The sequence below is a fragment of the Typopeltis vanoorti genome, chromosome 1, assembly GCF_054136105.1.
Source record: "Typopeltis vanoorti isolate ZY-2024b chromosome 1, IOZ_Tvanoo_1.0, whole genome shotgun sequence".
In the NCBI taxonomy this organism is placed as follows: Eukaryota; Metazoa; Arthropoda; class Arachnida; order Uropygi; family Thelyphonidae; genus Typopeltis; species Typopeltis vanoorti.
Window position 1 is genome coordinate 141,136,650 of NC_143549.1, and position 24,996 is coordinate 141,161,645.

The 24,996-nt window shown below is 39.5% G+C and overlaps 1 protein-coding gene across 1 annotated transcript in view; it reads left to right on the forward strand.

Moving 5' to 3' along the window:
• The window catches only part of LOC150110484 (carboxypeptidase N catalytic chain-like), a 157,557-nt gene that overhangs the window by 91,905 nt on the left and 40,656 nt on the right, over nt 1–24,996 (forward strand). Inside the window, exon 7 of the mRNA XM_090399553.1 lies at nt 9,322–9,448. Coding sequence (XP_090255679.1) covers nt 9,322–9,448 — 127 coding nt within the window. The remainder of the gene's footprint in view (nt 1–9,321; nt 9,449–24,996) is intronic.

Consider the following 24,996-nt stretch of genomic DNA (forward strand, 5'->3'; position numbering starts at 1 on the left):
ACTGGTCCCTCCTCTTCTTTCTTTGCTTCTTTCTCCTCTCCTTGCTCCTTCCCCCTGATGCTATTAGAGTATTCGAGGGCTAGGGGTGAGTCTTTCCTATCTTGCTAAGTCATTTCGTCTTATGCAGCCACCGAAGGAGGCAAGCTAGCCTCAATAGGTGCCGGTCCCAAGCCCGGATAAATGCGAGGGTTGATGTCAGGAAGGGCATCCGGTCGTAAAACTTCAGTGCCAACTCAAACTATGATTATGAGTCTAAGAGAAAATGATATAAGGGCTAGGGCGTACCCCTTAAGCGACGCGCAGCCACATCGCCCTACAGCTGTGAGAAGTGGACGAGGGCTACCGCATCAAGGGCGGGTGCGGTTAAAGAAGCGAGCCCAGCAGGTGGAGAGGATGTTGCGAGTGGGAACACTGAATGTTGGAAGCATGACTGGAAGGGGAAGAGAGGTGGCAGACATGATGAGGAAGAGGAAGTTGGACATTTTATATGTGCAGGAGACAAGGTGGAAAGGGGGAAAGGCAAAGGAACTGGGAGATGGATATAAATTGTTCTACTCTGTAGCGAATAACGAGGGAAGAAATGGTGTAGGAATTGTGGTGTGTGGCAGAATGAAGGGTGAAGTACTGGACGTGGGTAGAAGGAACGACAGGATCATGCGAATGAAATTGGGTCTTGGAGAAGAGCGGGTGGTCGTATTATGTGTATATGCCCCGCAAGTTGGTTGTACAGCAGAGGAAAAAGATGAGTTCTGGAACGTGTTAGATGAAGAAATGAGGGAATTGGAAGAAAATGAGATGGTGATTGTCGGAGGAGACTTGAACGGGCACATAGGAAGACAGAATAGAGACTGTGAAAGGGTGCATGGTGGCCACGGAGTGGGAATGATGAACCAGGAAGGAGAGAGGGTTGTGGACTTTGCAGTAGCGTTTGATCTGGCAATTGTGAACTCGTTTTTCTTCAAGAGGGAAGAACATTTGATAACATTTAGAAGTGGTAACAACAGCTCACAAATTGACTACATTTTGACTAGAAGAAAACATCTTAAGGTTGTGACAAATTGTAAGGTAATTCCAACAGATCAAGTAGCACAACAACACCGACTGCTGTGCGCAGACTTTAAATTAAGATCGAAGATAAGAACTTCTGGTTGCCATGGGATGAAGACAATTAAGTGGTTTCGCTTAAAAGAAGAGAGTGTGAGGAATCGTTTTAGGGAGAGAGTGTTAGAGAGGATTTCGGATGGACTGGAAAGTGTACAAGATTGGTGGAAACATAATTCAAAAGTAATCCTGAGCTGTGCAATCGAGGTGCTTGGTGAGACATCTGGAAAGATTAGAGAGCAGAAGGAGGGTTGGTGGTGGAATAAATGATGTACAAGTGGCAGTGACAGCTAAGAGGAAGGCAAAGCAGAAGTGGGATGAGTCAAGAGTGGAAGAGGACAGAGAGGTGTACAAAGAGAGAAAGCAAGAAGCTAAGAGAGTTGTGGCACAGGCGAAGGCCATGGCATATCAAGATCTGTATGATCAATTAGAAACAAAGGAAGGACAGAGAAAAATTTACCAACTAGCGAAATGTAGAAATAAAGCAGCTAAGGACATCTTACATGTGAGGCAGATCAAAGATGCTGAAGGAAGAGTATTATGGAGGGATGTGGACATAAGAAACAGATGGAAAATATACTTTGAGGAACTTCTGAATGAGGAAAATGCAAGGACTCACAGAGGAGATGGGCAGCCTTCTGAGGGGATGGTGCAGAACATCAGTAGAATGGAAGTGACGGAGGCCATGAAGAGGATGAGGAATGGAAAAGCGGTGGGCCCCGACAGAATTCCAGTGGAGGCATGGAAGGCACTGGGGGAAGAGGGAATTGACCTGCTGTGGGACCTGTTCATGAAAGTTTGCCAACAGGAAAATATACCCGAGGAATGGAGGGAGAGTACTCTTGTTCCCATCTACAAGGGTAAAGGGGATGCACAAGACTGTAAAAATTACAGAGGAATAAAGTTGATGTCCCACACAATGAAGATCCTAGAAAGGGTTCTTGATGGTAGATTGAGGGAGGAGGTGGAGATTGCAAAGGAACAATTTGGCTTCATGCCTGGTAGATCAACAACAGATGCTATCTTTGGGTTACGACAAATGATGGAAAAATATCGAGAGAAACAAAGGGAGCTACATCTGGTATTTATTGATCTGGAGAAAGCATACGATAGAGTGCCAAGGCAAGAAGTCTGGAGGTGTCTGAGGGAGAAGAAGGTGCCGGAGAAATATGTCAGGTTGTTGCAGGAAATGTACAGAAATGTGAAGACAAGTGTTCGGACCTGTTTGGGACAGACAGAAAGTTTTCAAGTAACAGTTGGCTTGCATCAAGGGTCAGCATTAAGTCCGTTTCTGTTTAATATTGTGATGGAGGTGGTAACAGAGGAGGTGAGAGAAGATGCACCTTGGACAATGTTGTATGCAGATGACATCTTGCTGTGTGTAGATACAAGAGAAGAAGCGGAAACTAAACTGGAAAGATGGAGAAAAGTACTGGAAGAGAGAGGTATGAGACTGAGCAGAAGTTATATGTGTTGCACAGTGGGCGGTGGCCAGGAGGCAGACCTGGAGCTGGAAGGAAATGTCATCAGGAAGGTGAGAGACTTTAGATACTTAGGTTCGACAGTGGAAGAAGATGGAGGAGGTGAGAAGGAAGTGGGATGCAGGATACAAGCAGGTTGGAGGAACTGGAGGGAGATGGCTGGAGTGTTATGTGATAAGAGGGTGCCGATCAATCTGAAAGGCAAAATTTATAGGACAGTAGTGAGGCCAGCTATGACATATGCTATAGAAACTGTGGCCCTGAGGAAAAATAACATCAGCAGGATGGAAGTAGCAGAGATGAGAATGCTTAGGTGGATGTGCGGTGTGACCAGAAAGGATCATCTGAGAAATGACTATGTCAGGGGAACAGTGAAAGTTACGAACTTAGGAGCGAAAATACAGGAGGCAAGGTTGAGATGGTTTGGTCATGTGATGAGGAGGGAGGACGAATATGTGGGAAGAAGGGTCATGCAGATGGATGTGCAAGGAGGGCGGAAGCGTGGGCGGCCAAAGAAGAGATGGAGGGAGCTGGTAGAAGAGGACTTGAAGATGAAGAACTTGGATGTGGTGACAGCCCAAGACAGGAAGGTGTGGAGGAGACTCATAACAAACAGTGACCCCACTTAAGTGGGAGAAGCTGCAGAAGAAGAAGAAGAAGAAGAAGAATGAAAGTCTTGTACAGGTAGGGTTCCTAAGGATTGGAAAGAAGGCAAAATAGTACCACTCTGCAAGCATGGTTCTAGAATAGAAGTTCCAATTATAGACCAGCCTGTATAACTGCAGCTGGTCAAGTGTTGGAAAGATTGGTTAGGAATAGAATAGAGGATAAGGTTGATGGACATAGCATTTTTTATGATGATCAGCATGGATTTGTAAAGGGTCGGTTGTGTTTTAGCAATTGACTTGCATTTTATGATAGGGTAACAAGTGTGTTACATAAGGGAGAATCACATAGAGTGATATTCGTGACCTTTGCGAAAGCATTTGATAGATTTTTATTATTATTATTATTATTATTATTATTCAGGCCTCCATGGAGTCAAAAGACTCATCGTGGGAAGTCCTTCCTAAGAAACAAAAAGTCTATCATACCACTCCTTAAACTCATTGACCGTTCTCGTTCTCACCACTCCATCAGGCAATGCATTCCATAGTTCAACCACCCTATATGCAAAGAAACCACTCCTCACCCTCTGGCTCACAGATTTCTTTCGTAACTTCCAGGGATGGCCTCTTGTCATCCCTCCTTCCCGCTGTTCAACCAAGCGAAAGAACTCCCCAGTGTCAACCCTGTAACCACCTCTCAACAGTTTAAAAGTCTCAATCATATCACCTCTCCTTCTATCTGCCAAACTCTGCAGTCCACATTCCTTCAGCCGATCCTCATAGCTATCATTGTACAGTCCTGAAACCATCTTTGTTATCCACCTCTATACCTTTCCACAGTCAATTTATCCCCTTCAAATCATGGGGACCAAATCTGAAAACAATAGTCTAAGTGTGGTCTGATTAGGGTCTTATACAACGGAATGATAACGTTTTATCTCTGCAGGTCAGCGTCCTTCTCATTATTGCAGCAATCCTCTGTGTTACCTTCACCACCTTTGCAATATGTCCCCTAAATTTCAGATTTCTATCAATCAGCAACCCAAGATCTCTTGTCTCCCCTACTTTCTCCAGTATAACTCCTCCCATAATTACCACATGATAAGTACAAACTTGGTGTACAAGCTGCAGAGGATGAGAATAGATAGTATATTGGTTAGATGGATCAGAGATTGGCTCTTCAAGCAATACCAGCATTGTGTATGAAGAAGCAGTGTCTCAAAAAAAGGAGAGTAACCAGTGGTGTGCCCCTGCTCTTTAACAAATGATATATCATGTGGACTGACTGGGGATATTCAGTTGTTTGCTGATGATGCAAAGTTGAGGAGAGTTATAATTAGCACTGCTGATGTTAATTCCTTTCAGGAAGATTTAGACTTTTGACTTGGATGGAGGGGTGGGGGGGTTCTTTTAATATTAATAAGTGCAAAGTTATACTTCTGCAGTTTGAGGTGCAGAAGTATAAGGCTGTATATTATATTGATGGAGCCATACTGCAGGAATTAGGGGAGATTCGAGATTTGGGAGTGATAGTTGACAATAGATTGAAGTTTAGAGGACAAATTGCAAAGACTGCACGTTGTAGTGCTGCTATGATAAGAAGTACTCTAATATTTAGGGATAATGAAGTGATTGTGCCACTGTATAAAGCACTGGTCAGACCATCAGACCACACTTTTACTATTGTGTTCAAATTTAGTCACCTGGCTTATAAACTTTCCTGTTTGAATATGAAAGGAAAGTTTATAAGCCAGGGAATCAGGTTGGATGTGCCTGTGCCAAGAAGTCAGAATCTGTAACAGTTTCAGTGAAAGCTGCTGGAGAATCATGGGACTCGTCTTGCAAGGCCTACTGTGCTCACACACCACATGTTGTACCTTATCTTAAATTCATTTACAGTTGATATACTCATCACTTCCACTGGCACCACATTCCTTTCATTTTCCAAGTGCAAAACCTGGCTCTCACACTCTTGAAATGTATTCATGTGGACTTCTGCAATGACTCTTTGATCTATTCTCCCCTACCACATACTGAAAGATTTTACCTACCTTCTCCTTTTAAAATCCTTTTACCATTCTTATACATGTCAATTGTATCACCTCACCTCTGTTTATTATCTGCCACAGCATTCTATACCAGAATAAAGAATAATCCACTGCAGCCACACTACATTCATAGCTTTCAGATTCCTGTATCTATCTTAATTTGAATAAACTGGTTAAACTTGCAAAATTGGATATGAGAAAGAAACGAGCAAGAGAATTAGTGGTGGTTGTGGGGGGACAAATGATCTAAGTGGACATAAGGAGCATGTGAGGGTAAACATCAGGAAGTTATTGAGAATAGTTAAAGATAACATTGTAGTGGGAAAGGTTGTCAGTGTGCTGCCAAGATATGACAATGATGAGTTGAGATGGAGAGCCAAAATCATGAATATATTCTAGAGGAGCTGTGTCAGGAGAAGGGAGTACAGATTGTGTATGTATGGCATGTGTTTGAGGGAAGAATGAAATTATATAGGTGTGATGGGCTGCATTTGAATGGCTTTGGAGTAATTGCACTGGAGAAAGTATTGCTAAATGGAAATATGGTGTGTGATGCATACAAGAGAGCAAGAGATAAAGTGAAAAATCAGGAGAGTGGTACTGAAGAGGTGCTTGGCAGTAAAAACAGTAGTAGTAGTAGTAGTAGTATGAGAGATGAAGAGAGAACAGGAATGCAAGAGAAACAGGGAAATGGGGGAGGAGAGCCTGGATGGACAGGGAGACATTTCCTTTTGGCATAGGGAGAGTAGATGTTGAAAGTGGTAGTGAATGTGTGTATGAAGATGGAGTATATTGTGATGTCTATGGGGAAGTTGAGACTGAGCAGATGTAAGTGGTGTTTGGGCAGGTGTAGTGGGGAAATCACAACAAACAAGTAGCTTGGATAGGACTGGTTATAGACCTAAAAATGAATTATTGTGTTTGTTTACAAATGCCAGAAATATTAGAAATAAGGGAGATGAAATGGTTTCACTGATCGAGTTTATTCATCCAAAATCATTGGAATAAGTGAAACATGGTTGAATGAAGATGATATTCCACCAGGAATAAAAATGGAAGCATACAGTATTTTTCACAAGGAGGAGAAGAGAGGGGGGGGGAGAGTGCTGCTGATGTTAGCAGGGAAATTATTTCCACATAAGGTAGACATGAAAGAGAGAATCATAGCGGAAATGGTTATGAGACAGCATGGTGTAACGTGGAGATTGACAGGAAGACATATTTAGTTGGATATTGCTATATGCCTGGGAATGTGGAGGGTAGTGATGAAGAAATGCATAAACAACTTGGATTAGTGAACAAAGGATGGATAAATTCACTCGATAAAGGAGATGCATGTACAGTGGTGTATTTGGATTTTTCAAAGGCCTTTGTTAGACTGCCACATGACATGCTAGTACCTAGACTGGAATGATGGGATTAGATAACATACTAGTAAGTTGGATAACTGATTAGTTGTCAGACAGATATCAGCTGGTTGTATATGGAGGAGTGGTGTCCCAAAATTAGAAGGCTGCAGGGATCTGTTTTGGGACTATTATTCTTTAATTTATACATTAATGACACTGGGACTGGCTTAACTGGAAATGTGGAGCTTTTTGCCAATGAAGCAAAGTTGGGAAGAGCTATGAGAAGTAGAACAGATGTTGTAGCCTTGAAGGAGTGAATAGACTATGTGAGTGGACAAATGAGTGGAATTATCAATTTAATGTTACAAAGTGCGTAGTCATGAAATTTGGTAGGCAAGGTTCAAATGCAGAGTATACAATTGATGGAGAAATTTGGGGGGAGTCGGAAGAGATGAGAGCTCTGGGAGTGATGGTAAACAGACCTGAAGTTTAGGGTTCTTCTTTTCAGCCATTTTTCTGTCCACTGCTGGACGAAGGCCTCCTCCATTTCCTTCCACATTTTTCTGTTCTTGTCAAGGATTTACCAATTTTTCCCAACAAAATTTGACAATTCATCACTCCACCTTCTTTTAGGACTTTCTCGGCCTCGTTTCCCTTCTTTTGGAATCCAGTTCATTAGTAAGGTGGTCCATCACTCATCTTCTCTTCTGGATAGATGTCCGGCTCATTTCCACTTTAGTCACTTGTGGTGAGAATGATGTCAGTGATATGAGTCTGGCTTCTTATCCAAGTGTTTTGCTTCTATTTTTTAATGTGATGCCTAGCATCAACTGCTCCGTGTTTCTTTGAGTTGTTGCTAGTTTATTTGCCAGTGCTTTTATTAGAGATCAAGTTTCACAACCGTATGTGATGACTGGAAGTATACACTGGTTAAATGTCTCCCTTTTTAAACAGAGTGGGACATCATTGTTTTGAAAAATGCTTTTCAATTTTCTGAATGCACTCCAGACAAGTTGAACTCTTCTATTTATTTCCTTTGGGGAGTCTACAGTTTAGATCAATGAGATGACCTAAGTATGTATATGAAGAGACTCTTTCCAAGAAATTGTTTTCTATTATTATGGTTTTTGGTGTTACAAAATGATTAAACATGATTTTAGTTTTAGTTTTTTCTCTGTTTATTTTTAGACCAACTTTTCTTACTTTCATGATATAGGTCTTCTATTATTATATTAAGGTCTTCTGGAGCATTTGCAAAAACCTTTTTCGACTGATATTTTATTGTTACTCGTGAAGTTGGATTGTTGCTGTTGCAGTGTGGTATATTTAGGTTCACATTGCTAAAATTGTAAGGGCATAACAATGGATTATAGCAATAATTAGGAGGATATTGACATGCAGAAGCAAAGAGGATATGGTTCTCTTGTATAAGGCTTTGATTAGGCCACATATAGACTACTGTGCACAGATTTGGTCAGCTGATTTTCAGGTAGATGAGGGATGTATTGTAGTAGGTCCAGAGAAGGTTTATTAAGTTATTATCAGGTTTCTGGAATGTCAGATTCAAGAAGAGATTGAGGGAATGCAATTTACAGAGCCTTGTGAATAGAAGAGGATATGATTGAGACATATAAATTAGTGAGGGATTGTTACCAGATTAATGTGAAGATATTTCATAGAATAGAGGGCAGAGGTAGAACTAGAAGCCATCCATGGAAGCTGTATAAGGAGGGTGTGAGCAGGAGAGTGAGAAGCAGGTTCTTTGCATGGAGAGTACTTGGTGAGTGCAATGCATTACTTGAAAGTGTGGGGAGTGCAAATATGTGAATGGGTTAAAGACAGTTCAATGAGCTTTTGGCATTGGAGAGTATAGACCTCCCATGATGAGTCCTTAAGACTCCATGGAGGTCAGGTATTAATAATAATAAATGTGTCTGTTGACACACAAAACTGGCAGGGTTCTAAGTTGAATAAAATCTTTGATTCTTCTTCACATCGTTGGGGCATTAACACCCCCCCCCGCAACCGGCCATGATGTCTATAGATGTCCAGCTAAATCTGGATACAATTCTGTGACACCTGTTGAATAACATGGATAAGAAGTGCAATTTGGTCTCACTATTTCATCCCCCCCCCAGCCAGTAAGGAGGTTAAACTGGAAATTTTACTAATTATAATAATTATTCAGATAGCATCAATGGCAATATCATATTAAAAACAAGAATATTAGGAAAGAACTTGACATTGTCAGCATCCAGGAATGCATTTGCAGAGCTAATCTCAGGTGATATGGTCACTTAAACAGAATGGATGAGGAAAGATTAGCAAAACTTCCAGGTTGGCAGGAAAACGACCCAGAGGAAGACCAAGATATAGGTGGATTGATACGGTACAAAGTGCCTTGGACGATAGAAATATAAGATCTGATAATGTTGGAGTTCTTGACAAGTAACAGACTGATTTGGAGGAAAATTGTATATAAGAAGTTAGTAATGATGTAAATTTTTCATGTAGTACTATCATATCCTTTACACCCTTTGAGGGTACATGGCAGGAATTTGATGATGATGATAATTATTCTCCTTGAATGTGAATTTAAATTTGAAGTTATATTTCTATAAGCATCTTTTATATTAGTAGTATATATGTATATATATGTGTGTGTGTATATATATATATATATATATATATATTTTTTTTTTTTTACTTATTTATTTTCTTGGCTGTTTGTTAGTCCCACATTGGTATCAAAGGTATTGTGAGTGATGCAGAAACAGGTCATCCTATTGTAGGTGCCACAGTAACTGTTGTCAATAAAACTGATGGACGCAATAATGTAATTGACCATGATATAACAACAGGTAAGTGTTTTTTAAAGTGTGAAAAGTTAACTTTACATATTTCTTTCTTTTCTTTTTTTTAGTACCAGTCTGATCCATGAAAGTATAAATTATTTATGTTCTTCTTGAATGATCATAGTTTGTAGTTGCTGATAAACACTAATGGGTCACTGTCCTGTAATTATATTCTCCCATACACTTAGTTTCTCTTCTGTAATTATAAACAACTCCACATTGAAAGCAACAAGGAATGAAGAACTTGGCATGTTTCAAAGCTTTAATTACCTAAAACTTTAAAGAATTGCAACTATTGTGGAGTGAGAACTGTAATTGTGAGATTAGAGTTAATGACATATAGAAGTGAGGAGGTGGTTTTACTATAGTATATGATGTTGTAGACCATACATGGACCATTGCACAGATTTGGTCATCTGGTTTCCACTGTGATGAAGAAACTCTGGAAAGTCCAGACACAGGTGACTAACAAAATATCAGAATTTTGGAATGATTGTTATGAGTAGAGGTTGAGAAGAGGTAAACTGTAGAATATATTACATAAATAGAAAAGAAGTGATGTGATAGAGATGTTTTAAGTTGGTAAAGGAATTTTATTATTATTATTATGTGACATCAACAAGGACTCATCACATATCCTATATGGAATTAATATAGAATCTGCACGAAATAGCAAATTCCATAATTTCACAATATTAATATAGAAGGGATTATATATTATTATTATTATTAACACCAGACCTCTATGGAGTCAAAAGACTCATCACCGGAGGCACACACACACACACACGTTACACACAAAACCCATCATACAATAAATCATACAAGGCCTGATTAAGGCCTTATACAGTGGAACTAGAACCTCTTTATTTCTGCATATTAAGGTCCCCTCTGTATCATTGCCATATTTAATGTGATGACTTCACAACTTGTGCAGTGTAACCTCTGAACATCAGATCCTTGTCCACCACCCATCCAACATTGCTTGTCTCATCAACTTCTTCCAAAATTTCCCCACCTAGTGTATACTTTGCATCCCATTGTTGCCTACCAAATTTCAGAACCTTACACTTTGCAACATTGAACTGACAATTCCATACTGTTTCCCACTCATAATCTATTTAAGTCTTCTGTAAGGACACAACATTTACTTGAATCCTCATCACTCTCTCTCCAGTTTTACATTATTTGCAAATCAGTTGTATATTGCCAGTTAAACCCATCCTAATATCATTAATATGCTAATTAAATAACAATAGCTTTAAAACATACCCCCTGTGGCACACCACTAGTGATGACATTCCCCTTCTGGGATACTGCACCTCATGCCCTGCTTACTGATACTTTTTTTTTTTTTTTTATGTTGGGCCCATGTATGAGAAGTTGGCTGGTCAACCTATAGTACTTTGTACTGTATACGAGTAGTGGGATGGGAAAGGAGAAACTTGTTGACATTTGATTTAAAAGTCTGTATATTGTATTCCTTCGGAAATACATCAGGAGGAAGACTGTTCCACAGTTCAGCAGTAGCAGGGATGAAGGAGGAGAAAAGAAACTTGTTCTGTGGGTTTCAAGATGTACTGTGAAGGGATGTTGGATGGTGACTGTACGTGTTCTAATGGGTTTAGTATGGAGTGGGGGAATTATTGATGCTGTTTCAGCTGAACCTTTTCCATGAAAATATTTAGAAAATATACAAATTGCAGAGACTAAACATCTATGTCAAAGTGGGGAGAGTGAGTTGGTAAGAGATGGATCATTTATCAGTCTAATTGCTTTCCTCTGTATTGAGTCAAGCATTTTGAGGGAGCTTTTAGGAGCTCCACTCCAAATGTGAGAACAGTATTCGATAGCTGGGTGGATTTGTGATTTGTATAAGGTTAACAGCTGTTTTGAAGTGAAGTAACATCTTGAGCGAAAGAGAAAGCCTAGTTTTTTGGAAGCTGAGGATGCATTGGTTGTGATGTGTTTATGCCAGGAGAGGCCTGATGTCATGGTAATTCCAAGAAGAGAGATTTCATCTTGTCTGGGAATTTGAGTGTTATCAAAAATAATGCTGGAGGAAAGTGGTTCTTTTTTGTGGGAAATAAGACAGAACTGGGTTTTACTAGCGTTGAAGTTGACAAGGTTATCTGAGCCCCATCGGAGGATGTCTTGGAGGTCCGAATTAAGGGAAGTTGTGGTTGATATTCTGTGGGTTGAAGTGAGTTGTGTAGGGTAAAGTTTATCAAATGAAAGTGAGGAGTGCAATGTGCTGTCATCTGCAAAACTGTGCATTGGGTTGGAGGTCAACTGAAGTAGGTCATTGATGTACAGAAAGAAGAGGGTCGGTGAGAGAATTGAACCTTGTGGGACCTCGGCATTAGTTGGATGGTGGGAGGATAGGGAGCCATCTACCATCACACATAGTGCATCCAGACAGAAAGCTGGCAATCCATCTGCAAAAGTCCTGAGACAGTCCATGATGGAAGTTTGCTTAATAAGCCATTGTGCCAGACCCGGTCAAAGGCTTTAAAGATATCAAGTGGAACTACTCGGGATTCGCAAATTTTTCCATGGCATATGTCCAGAGATGGGTGATATATGAGAGCAGGTTACCTGTTGATCGGCATCGACAGAATCCGTACTGGTGGTCGCTTATTAGCTGGGTACCTTCAAGATAGAGTAGGAGTTGAGAATTGATGGTTTTCTCTATCACTTTAAATACGATTGAGGTAGGGTGGTAGTTAGATAGCAGCGATTTGTCACCCTTTTTGGGAATGGGTTAAATATAGGCCAATTTCCAGGCTTTGGGATATATATACCAGTGGAGCAAGAGAGTGTGTACAGATGGCATAAGATAGGAGTCAGTTCTGCTGCACAGACCTTCAGGACAATTGGAGAAAATGCCATCAGCCAGGAGCTTTTTTTGTGTCTAATTTTGACAAAAGGTTTATGATCTCTTTCTGGCAAAAGGATACAGGGGGCATTGTATATTGGGCAGTTGGAATGACTGGGGGGGGGGGGGCATTTGCCATTGTCAGTTATGTGTGCATTGGAGGCAAAGTGTGAAGCCAGGAGATTAGCTTTTTCTGTGGGTGACGTTGCAATTGAGCCATCTCGGTATGATAGGGGTGGGAGTAGTGTAGGGCAAAAGTTGCAACCAATTGCTTTGGCAAGAGACCAAAAGGCATGGCTGCCGCTAGGACAGGCTTCAAGTTTCCTTCTTTTTGCCCGTTCAAATTCTGTTTTGGAATCATTGATAATTTTTTTGTATTTGTTTCGGGCTTCGGTATATGCACTGAAGGAGGATGGAGTTCTTAATTTGAGTCAGTTGTGGTATGCCTGATTTTTCATTTATAAAGCCTTGGCACATATTTTGGAGAACCAGGATTTGGATAGGGGACAGCAGTTCAGAGAAGTGTGGGGAATATATGTTTTCATGCCAGTGAGGATTACTTTGGTGCATATGTTTGGATTGGAAGACTGCAAACAATAGTCCAACCATTGGAATGAAGCATAGTAGTCTCGGAGGCTGTCCCATTTGGCACTGTTATAATGCCAAACTACTCTTGTGCAGGTGTGACTGTGTAAGCGTTGTTGCATGGGGTGGGAGATGAGCACTAGGTTGTGGTCAGAATTACCCAGGGGCTTACTACATTCACTGTATATTTGGAAGGGTCATTGATAAGGAAGAGATCTGTGGTATTTGGGGGAGTGATTTGGGTTATCTGGTATTCTGGTTGGCTTGTGAACAATTTGTGTAAGGTCATTGGTGGTGGCAAATATTTCAGTGTCTCTGCCTGCAGGATCTGTACAACTGGAAGAGGAAAGCCAGTTGGTGTCATGGACATTAAAATCACCTAGGAGGATGATTTCACTATTGGGAGAGTAGGACTGGAGAAAATCAACTTTTGAGGAGAGGAAATTAAAGAGCTCGGAGTGGTTGGTGGTATTAGGAGAGCGATAGAGACAGCAGATGAATTTGACTGAGTGGGGAGGGATATTTTTAATCAAAGAAGGTCAAAGTTGGGCGATTCTAGGTTAGGTGCTCTCCAGCAGGGTATGTCAGAGCGGATATATGCGCACACACCGCCCTTGGGTTGAAAGGAGTTAAATAGTGTATAGATTGGATAGTGCTGGGGGAAGGTGAAATTTGAGTTTCTGTTATGAAGAATAGGTGGGGTTTGGTTGACTGTAGATGATAGTGGACACTATTAAGGTTGGAGTTGAGACCATGGTTGTCAGTGTAGTGGATATGTAAGGGTCTGTGGGGCATGGGCGAGAAAGTATCGATTGTGTTATTAAGGTGTTGTTCAAGATTTTCAACTCGTTTGCCTAGGTTCAGCAGCTGTTTAACAGAAGGAAGGCACATCAAACAGAAAAAAGGCTGGTTCAGTTCGATAAAAAGTTTGAGCTCCGATTCATCTATTTCGCGCAGGAAATATGTAGCCAGTTGCAACAGAAATTGCACAATATACCTTTTTTTCTTTCGGTAATTTCAGATTTGCAACTGCGGCACTTCGTATTATCTTTTGGTTTGTTGACTATCAGCTGCGCTATGCTGATGGGACTCGAAATAATCTTTCATCGTTGGTCTTTGTTGCCGCCATCTTTACTTAGCACGGTAGGCATAGTGGGAGCTTTCACGTGACTGTTTTTTTAATTGTAAAAATAACTGATATGAAGGACTATGGGTACTTACGAGTTGTGTAGAAGTAATTGGTTCCTTAGTACCCTCTGTTTTCCATTTACTGGTTATTTTGCACAAAAAAAATACTTGCAAATACGATAAAATTTGGGTGCACAAGTTTAACGAAACTTATTCACAGGCGCCACCTATCAGTGTTTTCAGCCTGAGAGCCAGTTTTCTATCTAACTCACTAATCTAGCATCCAGTCCTATCTGCTCCAGTTTAGTTACCAACTTGTGGTGTGGCCATCTATCAAAAGTCTTTGCAAAATTTAAGTATACCAAAGTATATGCTTCTCTCTTGTCCCATACATTCATCACCTTGTTATAGTACATAAGCAAGTTGGTAAAACATGACCTTTCTTTAGCAAACCCATGTTGGCAAGCACAAAGAATGCCACTGTTTTCAAACTACTTTTGCATCCTAGCTCTCATCCACCTCTCCAGTACATTTACTACAAGTTTATATATATAGAAATTGACCTATATTTGTAGCATTAGCCTTATCACTGCTTTTATGAAGTAAAATAATTTTACCTTCCTTCCACTTCGTTGGGACTTGTGCTTTTGCAAGACAAGAGTCTTGCAAAAGCAGGTAGGGAAAGGTGATGATAACTCCCTTTAATATTCTCTTAAGACATGTGATGATATGTCATCAGGTTCTATTGCCTAATTAACCTAGCTTACTTAATTTCTCATATCTCTTGCTCACTTATCATTAAATATTCTTTAATTTATTTGTCTACGCTTGAGCTGATTTCACACTGAGGAAGAAACACCCTAATGAACAGCTCACTGAATATCTTGACTATGCCCTCTGAAGCAGTTACTAATCTTCTAATTTCATCCGTAACATCATCTTGCCATCATCATTCTTCTTTCTACTTGTTACATATTGAAAAAATTCGTGAGTATTTTCTTGGTCTGATTTGCCTTATTACCATTATTCATTTTAGGCTGCCTCCAAAGTGCCTTCTTCTTCCGTATTTCATGCTTAATTCCCTCATTCATCCATTTGATACCTACCTTATTCAGCCTTTTGACCTTTGGAATACGTTCACACATTGATGCTGTTAAGTATTTCTTTGTCTGTTCCCAAGCAGCATTTATTTCTTTTTTGCTCAAGTCCTCATCTATGCTATAGCTCCAAGCTTTGTCCTAAGCTTTTCATAATCACTAGCTTTTTGTAATGACACATATATGTGGAATTACAAAGGAACTTAAGGAGTAGGTTCTTTGGATGGAGAGTGGTTGGTGATGGAATGCGTTGCCCTGATAATGTGGTGAATGCAGATATACATTGAATGAGTTTAAAGCATGGTTTGATGAGCTTTGTGTAACAGTGTTTGCCTCTTGTGATGCGTCTTTTGACTCCATGGAGGTCTGGTGTTAATAATAATGTCCTTTCCTCACAGAAAGCTTCATATGGCTAGCCATATGAAGTCAGTTAATCACTTCATGTCACTCTTACCAGCTGGAGAGAAGTGCAAAACTTCACTTCACTATAATGAAATGATCAGATCTAAAATTCTCGATCCTCACGTGACCTTCTTTACATACTGCCTAAGACAGATGTCTCTCAAGAAATTCATTTTCCTTATTCTCAAATACTATCCTTCATTTCAATCTATACTACCATAATTAAAATCACCCATAATAATCACCTTCCTCTTGTTCACTAACTAAAGTTGCTTATACATTTCTTCATCACCACCCTCACATTCCCTGTCCTTTAGCAATATCCAACTAAATATCTCCTCCTGTCAACCTCCACCTCACACCCCCACTGCTTCAAAATCATTTCCACTATTTCTCTCTTTCATGTCTACTTTCTTCTTTCTTCTTTTTAGCCATTTTCTGTCCACTACTGGACGAAGGCCTCCTCCAATTCTTTCCACCTTTCTCTGTTCTTGGCAATGGTTGACCAATTTTTCCCAACAAATTTTGACAGTTCATCACTCCACCTTCTTTTAGGATGTCCTTGGCCTTGTTTCCCTTCTTTTGGAATCCAGTTCATTACTATAGTGGTCCATCGCGCATTTTCTCTCCCGGATAGATGTCTGTCTGGGAGAGAAGATGAAGTATGATATCAGTGATGTGAGTCTGGCTTCTTATCCAGATGTTTTGCTTCTTATCTTTTAATGTGATGCCTAGCATCAACCTCTCCATTTTTCTTTGAGTTATTGTTAGTTTATTTGCCAGTGCTTTTGTTAGCAACCAAGTTTCACAACCACATGTGATGACTGGAAGTATACACTTCCAGTCATCACATATGTTATGATGTCCTAATTAAATTAAATGTCTTCCTTTTTAAACAGAGTGAAACATCATTGTTTTGAAAAATGCTTTTCAATTTTCTGAATGCACCCCAGGCAAGTTGAACTCTTCTATTTATTTCCTTTTAGAGTTTAGATCAATGAGATGACCTAAGTATGCATATGAAGAGACTCTTTACAAGAGATTGTTTTCTATTATTAAATTTTTTGGTGTTACAAAATGATTAAACATAATTTTAGTTTTTCTGTTTATTTTTAGACCGACTTTTCTGCTTTCATGATATAGGTCTTCTATCATTCTATTAAAGTCTTCTTCTGGAGTGTTTGCAAAAATTATGATATCATCTGCATATCCCCAACTATCATCAATGGCAAGCCCCACTCTATTCATGATCTTCATGTCCTTGCAAAAAACATTGTACCCTTCCAATTTTAGGATATAATCTTCATTCAGCCATGTTTCACTTATTCCAACAATTTTTGGGAAAATAAACTCAATCAGTGAAACATTTTAATCTCCTGTATTTCTGATATAGAGGATGGGGAAGAAGAAGGAAGCATGCAAAAGGGGCCAATATCATAGATATGAGTAAGTGGCTGACAAAACAGGTTTCAAGAAAAGTATACTGTATAGAGACCAGATCTGGGCATATTGGAGGAGATTTTATCAAGGCTTCATAAAGTGACAACTTTGTAATCTGTTAAAAACTTGCTGTCCACCATCACTCTACTATAGGCATTTAGCAATGTTGAACCGATATCCATTATTATTTGTTTTACTAGAATATATTCAAATCATCTTGTACACATTCCATAACAGAATCATTCCTTATCTTCTTCTCCATGACATCAAAAGGCATTTGTAACAGGTTTCACTTCCAGTGGTATATCTGTCATATCAAACTTTAATTATTATTATTATTATTATTATTATTACAGGTATCTCCATGGAGTCAGTAGACTCATCGTGGGAGACCCAAACTATGAAAACAATATCTATCATATCTCTTCTTGAATTCATTTACAGATGAAGAACTCACAACTGAGTCAGGCAATGCATTCCACTCATTCACCTCTCTCCAGGCAAAAAATCTCATTCTCACACCCTTGTTAACCACACTTTTCCTTAATTTCCAGTTCTTCCATCACTATCACACAGCTGAAACATTTCCCCTGCATCAATCTTATAGAAACCTTTTAGTAATTTAATTGTTTCTATAATATCCCCTTTTCTCTGCCTATCAACCAACCTCTGCAATCCACAAGCTCTCAATTTATCAATGTAGGGAGCATTTTTTACATCACTCACCAACTTAGTCACTCTCCTCTGAACCCTCTCCACCATCTCCTCATCTCCAAGGAATCCAGGTGACCAGACCTGAGCACAGTAATTATTCACTATATTCCTAACTTTTACATCATACTGTTAGTCAGTCCACCTTTTCACTTTTTATATACATATCTCCTAGCCTGGTTAATCAAGTGGTTATATCTACTCTCTAACCATCAGGCTGAAGGATTGAATGCCACTGTGCTTTGTGCATGTCCTTAGGTGACAGACAAATGTCATAACCCAGTGTTAGACCTTCACCATGGACATTTTGATTTCTTTAGTGAGGATCTGAAGAAATCATAAGGTCCATGTTTGGTTTTGGTAACAGGGTTTCTAGATTGTCTAACCCTTAACTCACCCAAGGTACTTATACAAATGTACTACAATAGGCTACAAGTCTTTAATGGGTGTCCTTTAATATTGTAAAATGCCCTCATCTCTATCATATCACCCCTTTTCCCTTCTACTTATTAAAATATACAATTTACATTTCCTCAACCTCTTCTCATGACCAATATTCCAGAGTCTTGATTTTGCCTTTGTTAACTTTTGTCTGGACCATCTCTGAAGTTTTCTCATCACAGTGGAAACCAGGTGACCAAATTTGTGCACTATAGTCCATGTGTGATCTGATCGTGGTTAATATACCGTAATCCAACAGCCTCCTCATTTCTACTTGTCAGTATTCTCCTTAAGATACCATAGTAGCAGTGTGCTATGTAGTAATTGCAGTTCTTGCTATCTTGTCCTTTGAACTTCTGTTGACCATCATCCAAGATCATGAATCTTATCCACTTCTGTCACATAGTGTCATCATCCAAAAGATCCTTTAAACCATTTCCCACAGTTCTTCAGGCAATACTTTAGACTCACCAGTTGCTCCCTATGCAAAAAAACCTGCTTCTCCCTCCCCTGCTCACATCCTCTTTATACAGCTTCCAGAGATGGCCTCTTATTCTATCCTTCTCTCCCTCTACTCTGTGAAAGGTCTCCTTCATGTTAATCTGGTAACAACCCTCACCAACTTATATTTCTCAATCACATCACCCTCTCCTTTTATTCACAAGACTCTACAAGTTGCACTTATATTCTGTCTCTCTCTCTCTCTCTCTCCCCCCCCCCCCATATTATCTGACATTCCATAAACCTGACACTGACATAATTAGCCTTTGGATCCTCTCTAATACATCCTCATCCCCCCCCTTAAAAACTAGGCAACCAAATCTGCACACGTCCTCATCACTGCCATAATCTGTTGTGATGTTCTTACAATTTTAGCAGGGTAACCCCTAAACTTCAAGTCTCTGTCCATCATCACTCCCAGATTTCTCATCTCTTCCTCCTCCTTCAAAATTTCTCCATTAATTTCATACTCTTCATCCCAGCCTAACCTATCAAATTTTAAGACCTTACAATTTTGCAACATTAAAATTATAGTTCCACCCACTTCCCTACTCAATTAGTCTGTTGATATCCTGCTGCAAGGCCATATTTGCTCTACTCATAGTTCTTCCCAACTTTGCATCATTGGCAAATAGCTACATATCTCCAGTTAAGCTTTCCCCGGTAACATTAACATACAAGTTAAACAATAATGACCTCAAGACAGATTCCCTTGTGTTGCTCTACTAGTGACCTTTCTCTTTTGAGATGCTACTCCTCATTATACAACTTGCTGATACCCATCTGACAGCCAATCAGCTATTATTACTATTACTATTATTATGGGCAACTCCAGGGAGTCATTGGACTCATCGAGGGAGGCCCCAAATCATATTCATCACAACTATTTGACATTCATACAGTATCTATCATACCTCGCCTTAAACTCATTCACTGTCACAGCATCCACCACAGATTCAGGGAGCGCATTCCACTCATTCACTACTCTAAAAGTAAAGAACCCAGCTCTAACACCTTTACTAACCACACTTTTGCCCAGTTTCCATGGATGTCCCCTAGTCCTCCCAAAACCAGCCCTGTTCTCAAAAATATCTTCTGAATTAATTTTATAGAAACCCTTCAGTAATTTGAATGTCTCAATCATATCTCCCCTCCTCCGCCTATCAACCAGTTTTTGCAACCCACAAATCCTCAACCTGTTCTCATACGGTTCATTCCACAGACCTGCTATCATCTTGGTCACTCGCCTCTGGATCCTCTCCACCTCCTCCCCATCAAGAAGAAACCTAGGTGACCAAATCTGAGCACAGTAGTCTAGATGGGGTCTTATCAAGGCTTGATACAGAGGAACAATAACCTGCTTGTCTCTGCTTGTCATCGTATTCTTCAGCAACCAAGTGATTTGATGAGCTGTTTTGGTCACTTTTGCAATGTGTCCCCTAAATTTCAATTCCTTATCTACCAACACTCCTAAATCTCGTGCCTTATCAATTTCCTGGAGCACGGTTCCACCAATGCAGTAAACTGCTGCCAATCTTTTCACCCCAAAATGCATAACCTTACATTTTGCCACATTAAACTGACATCCATTCTCCTTAGCCCAGACCTCCAATCTATCCAAATCATCCTGCAAAATTTTGACGTCATCTGCATTCACTATTGCCCTACCCAACTTCGCATCATCCGCAAACAAATGAACTGTTCCTCTCAGATCATTTCCTATATCATTTATGAACAAATTAAACAGCAGTGGTCCAAGAACAGATCCTTGTGGCACACCACTAGTCACAGGCCGTCTTGTGGACTCTACTCCCGAGTAAACCACTCTCTGATATCTCTCCGTCAACCACCCTCCTATCCATCTCACCAACCCTATGTCCATTCCCATATGCTGCAATTTACTGATTAGAATTCCATGTGGAATCCTGTCAAAGGCCTTGGCAAGGTCCAGTAGAATCACCGTAAACCCATTACCCTTATCCAGTTCTGCCGTCACTGTGTTATAATACGTGAGCAAGTTACTGAGGCATGACCTACCCTTCACAAAACCATGCTGTCCCCGATACAGTATCCCATTTTCTTCTATCCAATCTTGTATTTTCCTCTTGACTATTTTCTCTAAGACCTTGACAATGATTCCTGATATGCTAATCGGTCGGTAATTTACTACAGCAGTCTTGGAACCACTATCCAACTCATTAGTCTCTTATCCAATCCCATTTGTTTCAATCTAGTTAGCAGCTTGTCATGTGGTAATGCAATATATCAAAAGCCTTTGAAAACTCAAAGTGTACCACTGTTTTTGCATTTTCCTTATTCAATGAATTTGTCAATTTGTTGTAATACATTGGGGGGGTAGATCGTGTTTTAGCAATCTGCTAACCCATGATGACCATCATAGAGAATACTGCTATTATCAACCTAATTCTGAATTGTAGTCTTCACCCACTCCTTGAACAACAACTCCAGACACACAGAATGGCCTATAATTTGTACCTTCAGTCTTATCCCCCCCCCCTCCCAATTAAGTGGAACAATTTTTCTCACTTTCCTTTCTTTTGGGACTTGCCCTGATGGGAGACTCATGTTAAATAGGTGTGCCATTGCTGCCATTAATTCCCTAGAGCATTCCTTCAAGACACATGGCAATATACTTGTCAAGTCCTACTGCCTTATTAACATTAAGTTTAACATCGGCTTCTCATGATGATGCTGTCTTCATAAGGATGAACTATGCTGATAAACTGCTCATTGAATATTTCAACTATATCCTTTAAATTCCAGTCTGTCATTGTCATCAACTACCATCATCCTCCCATAGTCATTTTTTCTTCTACTTGCCTCATGTTGAAAGAACTTGCTAGAATTTTTCTTAGCTTGATTGGCTAATTTGTGCCCATACTACACTTTTGCTGTCTTTACAAACTAAGTCACCCTTCTAGCCTGCTCTTTGTACTCTTCATACAACTGATTATTACCAGCATTCATCTTATGTTGCCTTCACAATGCCTTCTTCTAGATTTTCATTCATCCATTTTACTCATACCTATTTACTTTTTTCACTTTTATAATATACTCAGACATTGCTGCTGTTAAGTATCTACTGATCAATACCCAAGCAACTCTCTCCTTTCCGCTCATCTCTTCTTTCCATGCTATATCTCCCAGTTGCCTTCTAAGATTTCCATAATCACCAGCCTTGTAATTCCACATATATCCTTTTTTTTTATAGAGGTTCTCATGTGACTGGATACAACCTAGGTGATGATTTCATGGTCACTCTCACAAACTTGGGGAAGATTAGACACTCCAATCACAGTAACATCTGCTGATAATATAACCAGATCTAAGACTTGTGTGCCCTCTGTTACATATGGCCTAAGATTGTTTGTACACTTGCTTATACATTTCTTTGTCTCCACATGGATACTGAATGAATGAGAATGGACTGACAGTTGGGAGTTTCACTGACCAAATTGTATTCTGTATTGCCTTAAACCAAAAGACATTGATGTATGATATGATGAAATGTCATGTTAGGTGGTACATTGCCCTGTTAAATAAGGGCTTGCTGTTTTTGTCAGGGAAGCAGGACAAACAGTGAGATGTAAAAAGCTTGAACAAACTCAAACCTGACATCAGCAGAATCCAAGATAGCCACCATCAATATAAGCAGTATCAACAGAAAAGAAGTGGAACTGGCAGCAGAAGAATTACCAGGTAGACATAATTGATGTTACCAATACAAGGAAGACAGGAATAGTTGAGATTCTTCTAATTAACAACCACACGATGTTGGAAGAATGATGGTACTTTGCGCCCTTGGAAAAGGCCTAAGTCCAATCTCATCGTGATGGGAGGAATCTTTATATGGATTTTTTTCAATTGAAGGTGAGTTAACTGATCTCATACGGAGATAGCAGGGTTTTTTTTCTCCCGGAAACTCGCGTTTTTCATCCTGCATACAAATAAATCGGCCCTTCAGAACACATGCAATTTGCAGACAAAAAAAACACTAGTGGTAGGTGGTGGTAGTGGGCAGTAGATGGCATTGATGTAGATGATGATGATGGTAGTAGAGGTTCGATGTAGTGGTGGTGGAGAAGGAGAGTTGTAGAATAGGTCCTCCCTCAATGAGTTTTCGAACTCCTTGGAGATGTCACAAAATAATATGTTATATTCAAGTAATGATGTGCAGAGAAAAAGAGGAATAGCTATAGTATACAACACTAAACACAAAGATAATCTTCAAGTAGAATGATGTAAATAAACATTGAAATTGCAAATTGGGTAATGAATCTTATTTGTGCCTGGTCCCATAGAATGTTCTACTAAGGAAGTAATGGACAAATTTTTTTAGTCATAGATCTCAAGCAACTGATCATGACCACAGCTGACATCAAGAAAATACCAGATTGACATGATAGGAATTATGAAACAAAGAAGACAAAAACTGGTGGATGCAAAAACTCATGGATGCAAAAACTGACCATGAGATTTTTCTAAGTAATAAATACAAGATTTTATATCTTGTATAGAGGGGGTGTGTGAAAAATTCTGATAAACACCTAGAACAAAAATGATATTAAAAGAACTGATGTAATTACAAGAGAGAACATATCTTAAAACCCCTGTATGTAGAATAATGTATAAGTTGCATGTTTCTACCTCATTTCCTTCATGGTGATTATCAACTTTTCAGTATGCCCTCGTATAGTATTCAACACTAAATATGAGGATAATCTTCTTGCATGGTAGACAGTATCAAGTAGAACAATGTGGGCATATATCAGAATGGAGAACTCGACAGAGTTATTTGTGCCTCTGGTCCCATAGAAGGTTCTACTAAGGAAGAAGTGGAAGAATTTTTCAAGGCACTAGAGAAGGCAGCTGAAAAAGGAAAAATTAGACCTTGTTGGAGATCTAAATAGTAGAGCAATAAATGAATATCAGATATATGGAAATATGTTGGGAAAATTTTGCAAAAAAGAGTACACTTATAGTTATGATGAATACCAGCTGAATTTCTGTTTAGGACACAGACTAGTCATCTGTAACACCATGTTCCAACATAAAGACATGCACAAATTTGCATCGTGAGAAGTTAAAAGAAATAAGAAAAGTCTCATTAAGTAGGTTATTGTTGATAATGATATATTATTATGTGACACCTCCAGGGAGTCCAAAGACTCATCTTTCTGTCTTCACCACTCATCTACCAACTACACCAATGCCATCTACCGCCGCCACCACCACTAGTATTTCTACAGACAATCGCAAACATCCATGCCCACAGTGGGATTCGAACCCGCAGCCTTTTGGCTGGAGAGCGGATACGCTAACCGCTTGGCCAACCAGGCCATATTCATGATGATTAAAGAGTATACAAAGTATTCGAAATAGGAAGTGATCTTCATCTAGTTTTGAGTAGGATAAAAATGAATATCATATTGAAAAAGAAAGATAATACTTGAAAAAGCTTTAAAAAAATCAAACTGGAACAGTTTTTAGTGCTGAACTGTAAATTCAAATATACAGATATTATTCATGAAAAAAAAATGAGAGTTTGAAAACAAGAATTGGGAGAACAATACCAAAACCTTGGAGACCCAGTTGGATACTCTGAAGAAAATGTTAATTCAGCCAGAAAGGTAAATGGCAAAGTCGTCTGTAAGGATAGAAAATCTGAACTCTGTGGTGTATTCAAGAAGTTAAGCGGGTAGTCATGGAAAAAAGAAAGGGTATCAAAAACTCCTAGTAACTCAGCATGTTTCTTGAAAGAATACAGAGAAAAAAGTAAGATAGCAAAGCAATGAACAGCACTCATGGGTATTTCTAGAACAGACACATTGCAAAAACTGACCAGTATTCTATGACTTTTGTTTAGCTACTTTTAAGAATTTAGAAGAAATAAATATCAAAAAGCAAATAAATGCCATTTGTGAGCTGTGGTCAAGAACATAGTTATGTATTGATATTCTTAAACAGCTGGAAGTTATAGTCCTTTGAGAATACTTCATGGGAAGGTTGTGTCATAGAACTAAGGTGGATAAAATAAAAGATGGCTAGGAGTAGCAGGTTTGGTGAGTCTGCATTTCAACTGTAAACAGGATGGGTAGCAAAGGATGTTATTATTATTATTATTATTATTATTATTATTATTAAACAAGACCTCATGGAGTCAAAGACTCATCTAGGAGGTCCTTTTATCTCACACACATCTCATCATACCGGGTCTTAAACACATTCAAACTCCTTGCAGACACCGCACTCTCAGGCAAGGCATTCCAATCATTCACAACTCTGCACGAAAAAAACCTGCCTCTCACTCCCCTACTCACACCCTCTTTATATAGTTTCCAGGGATGACC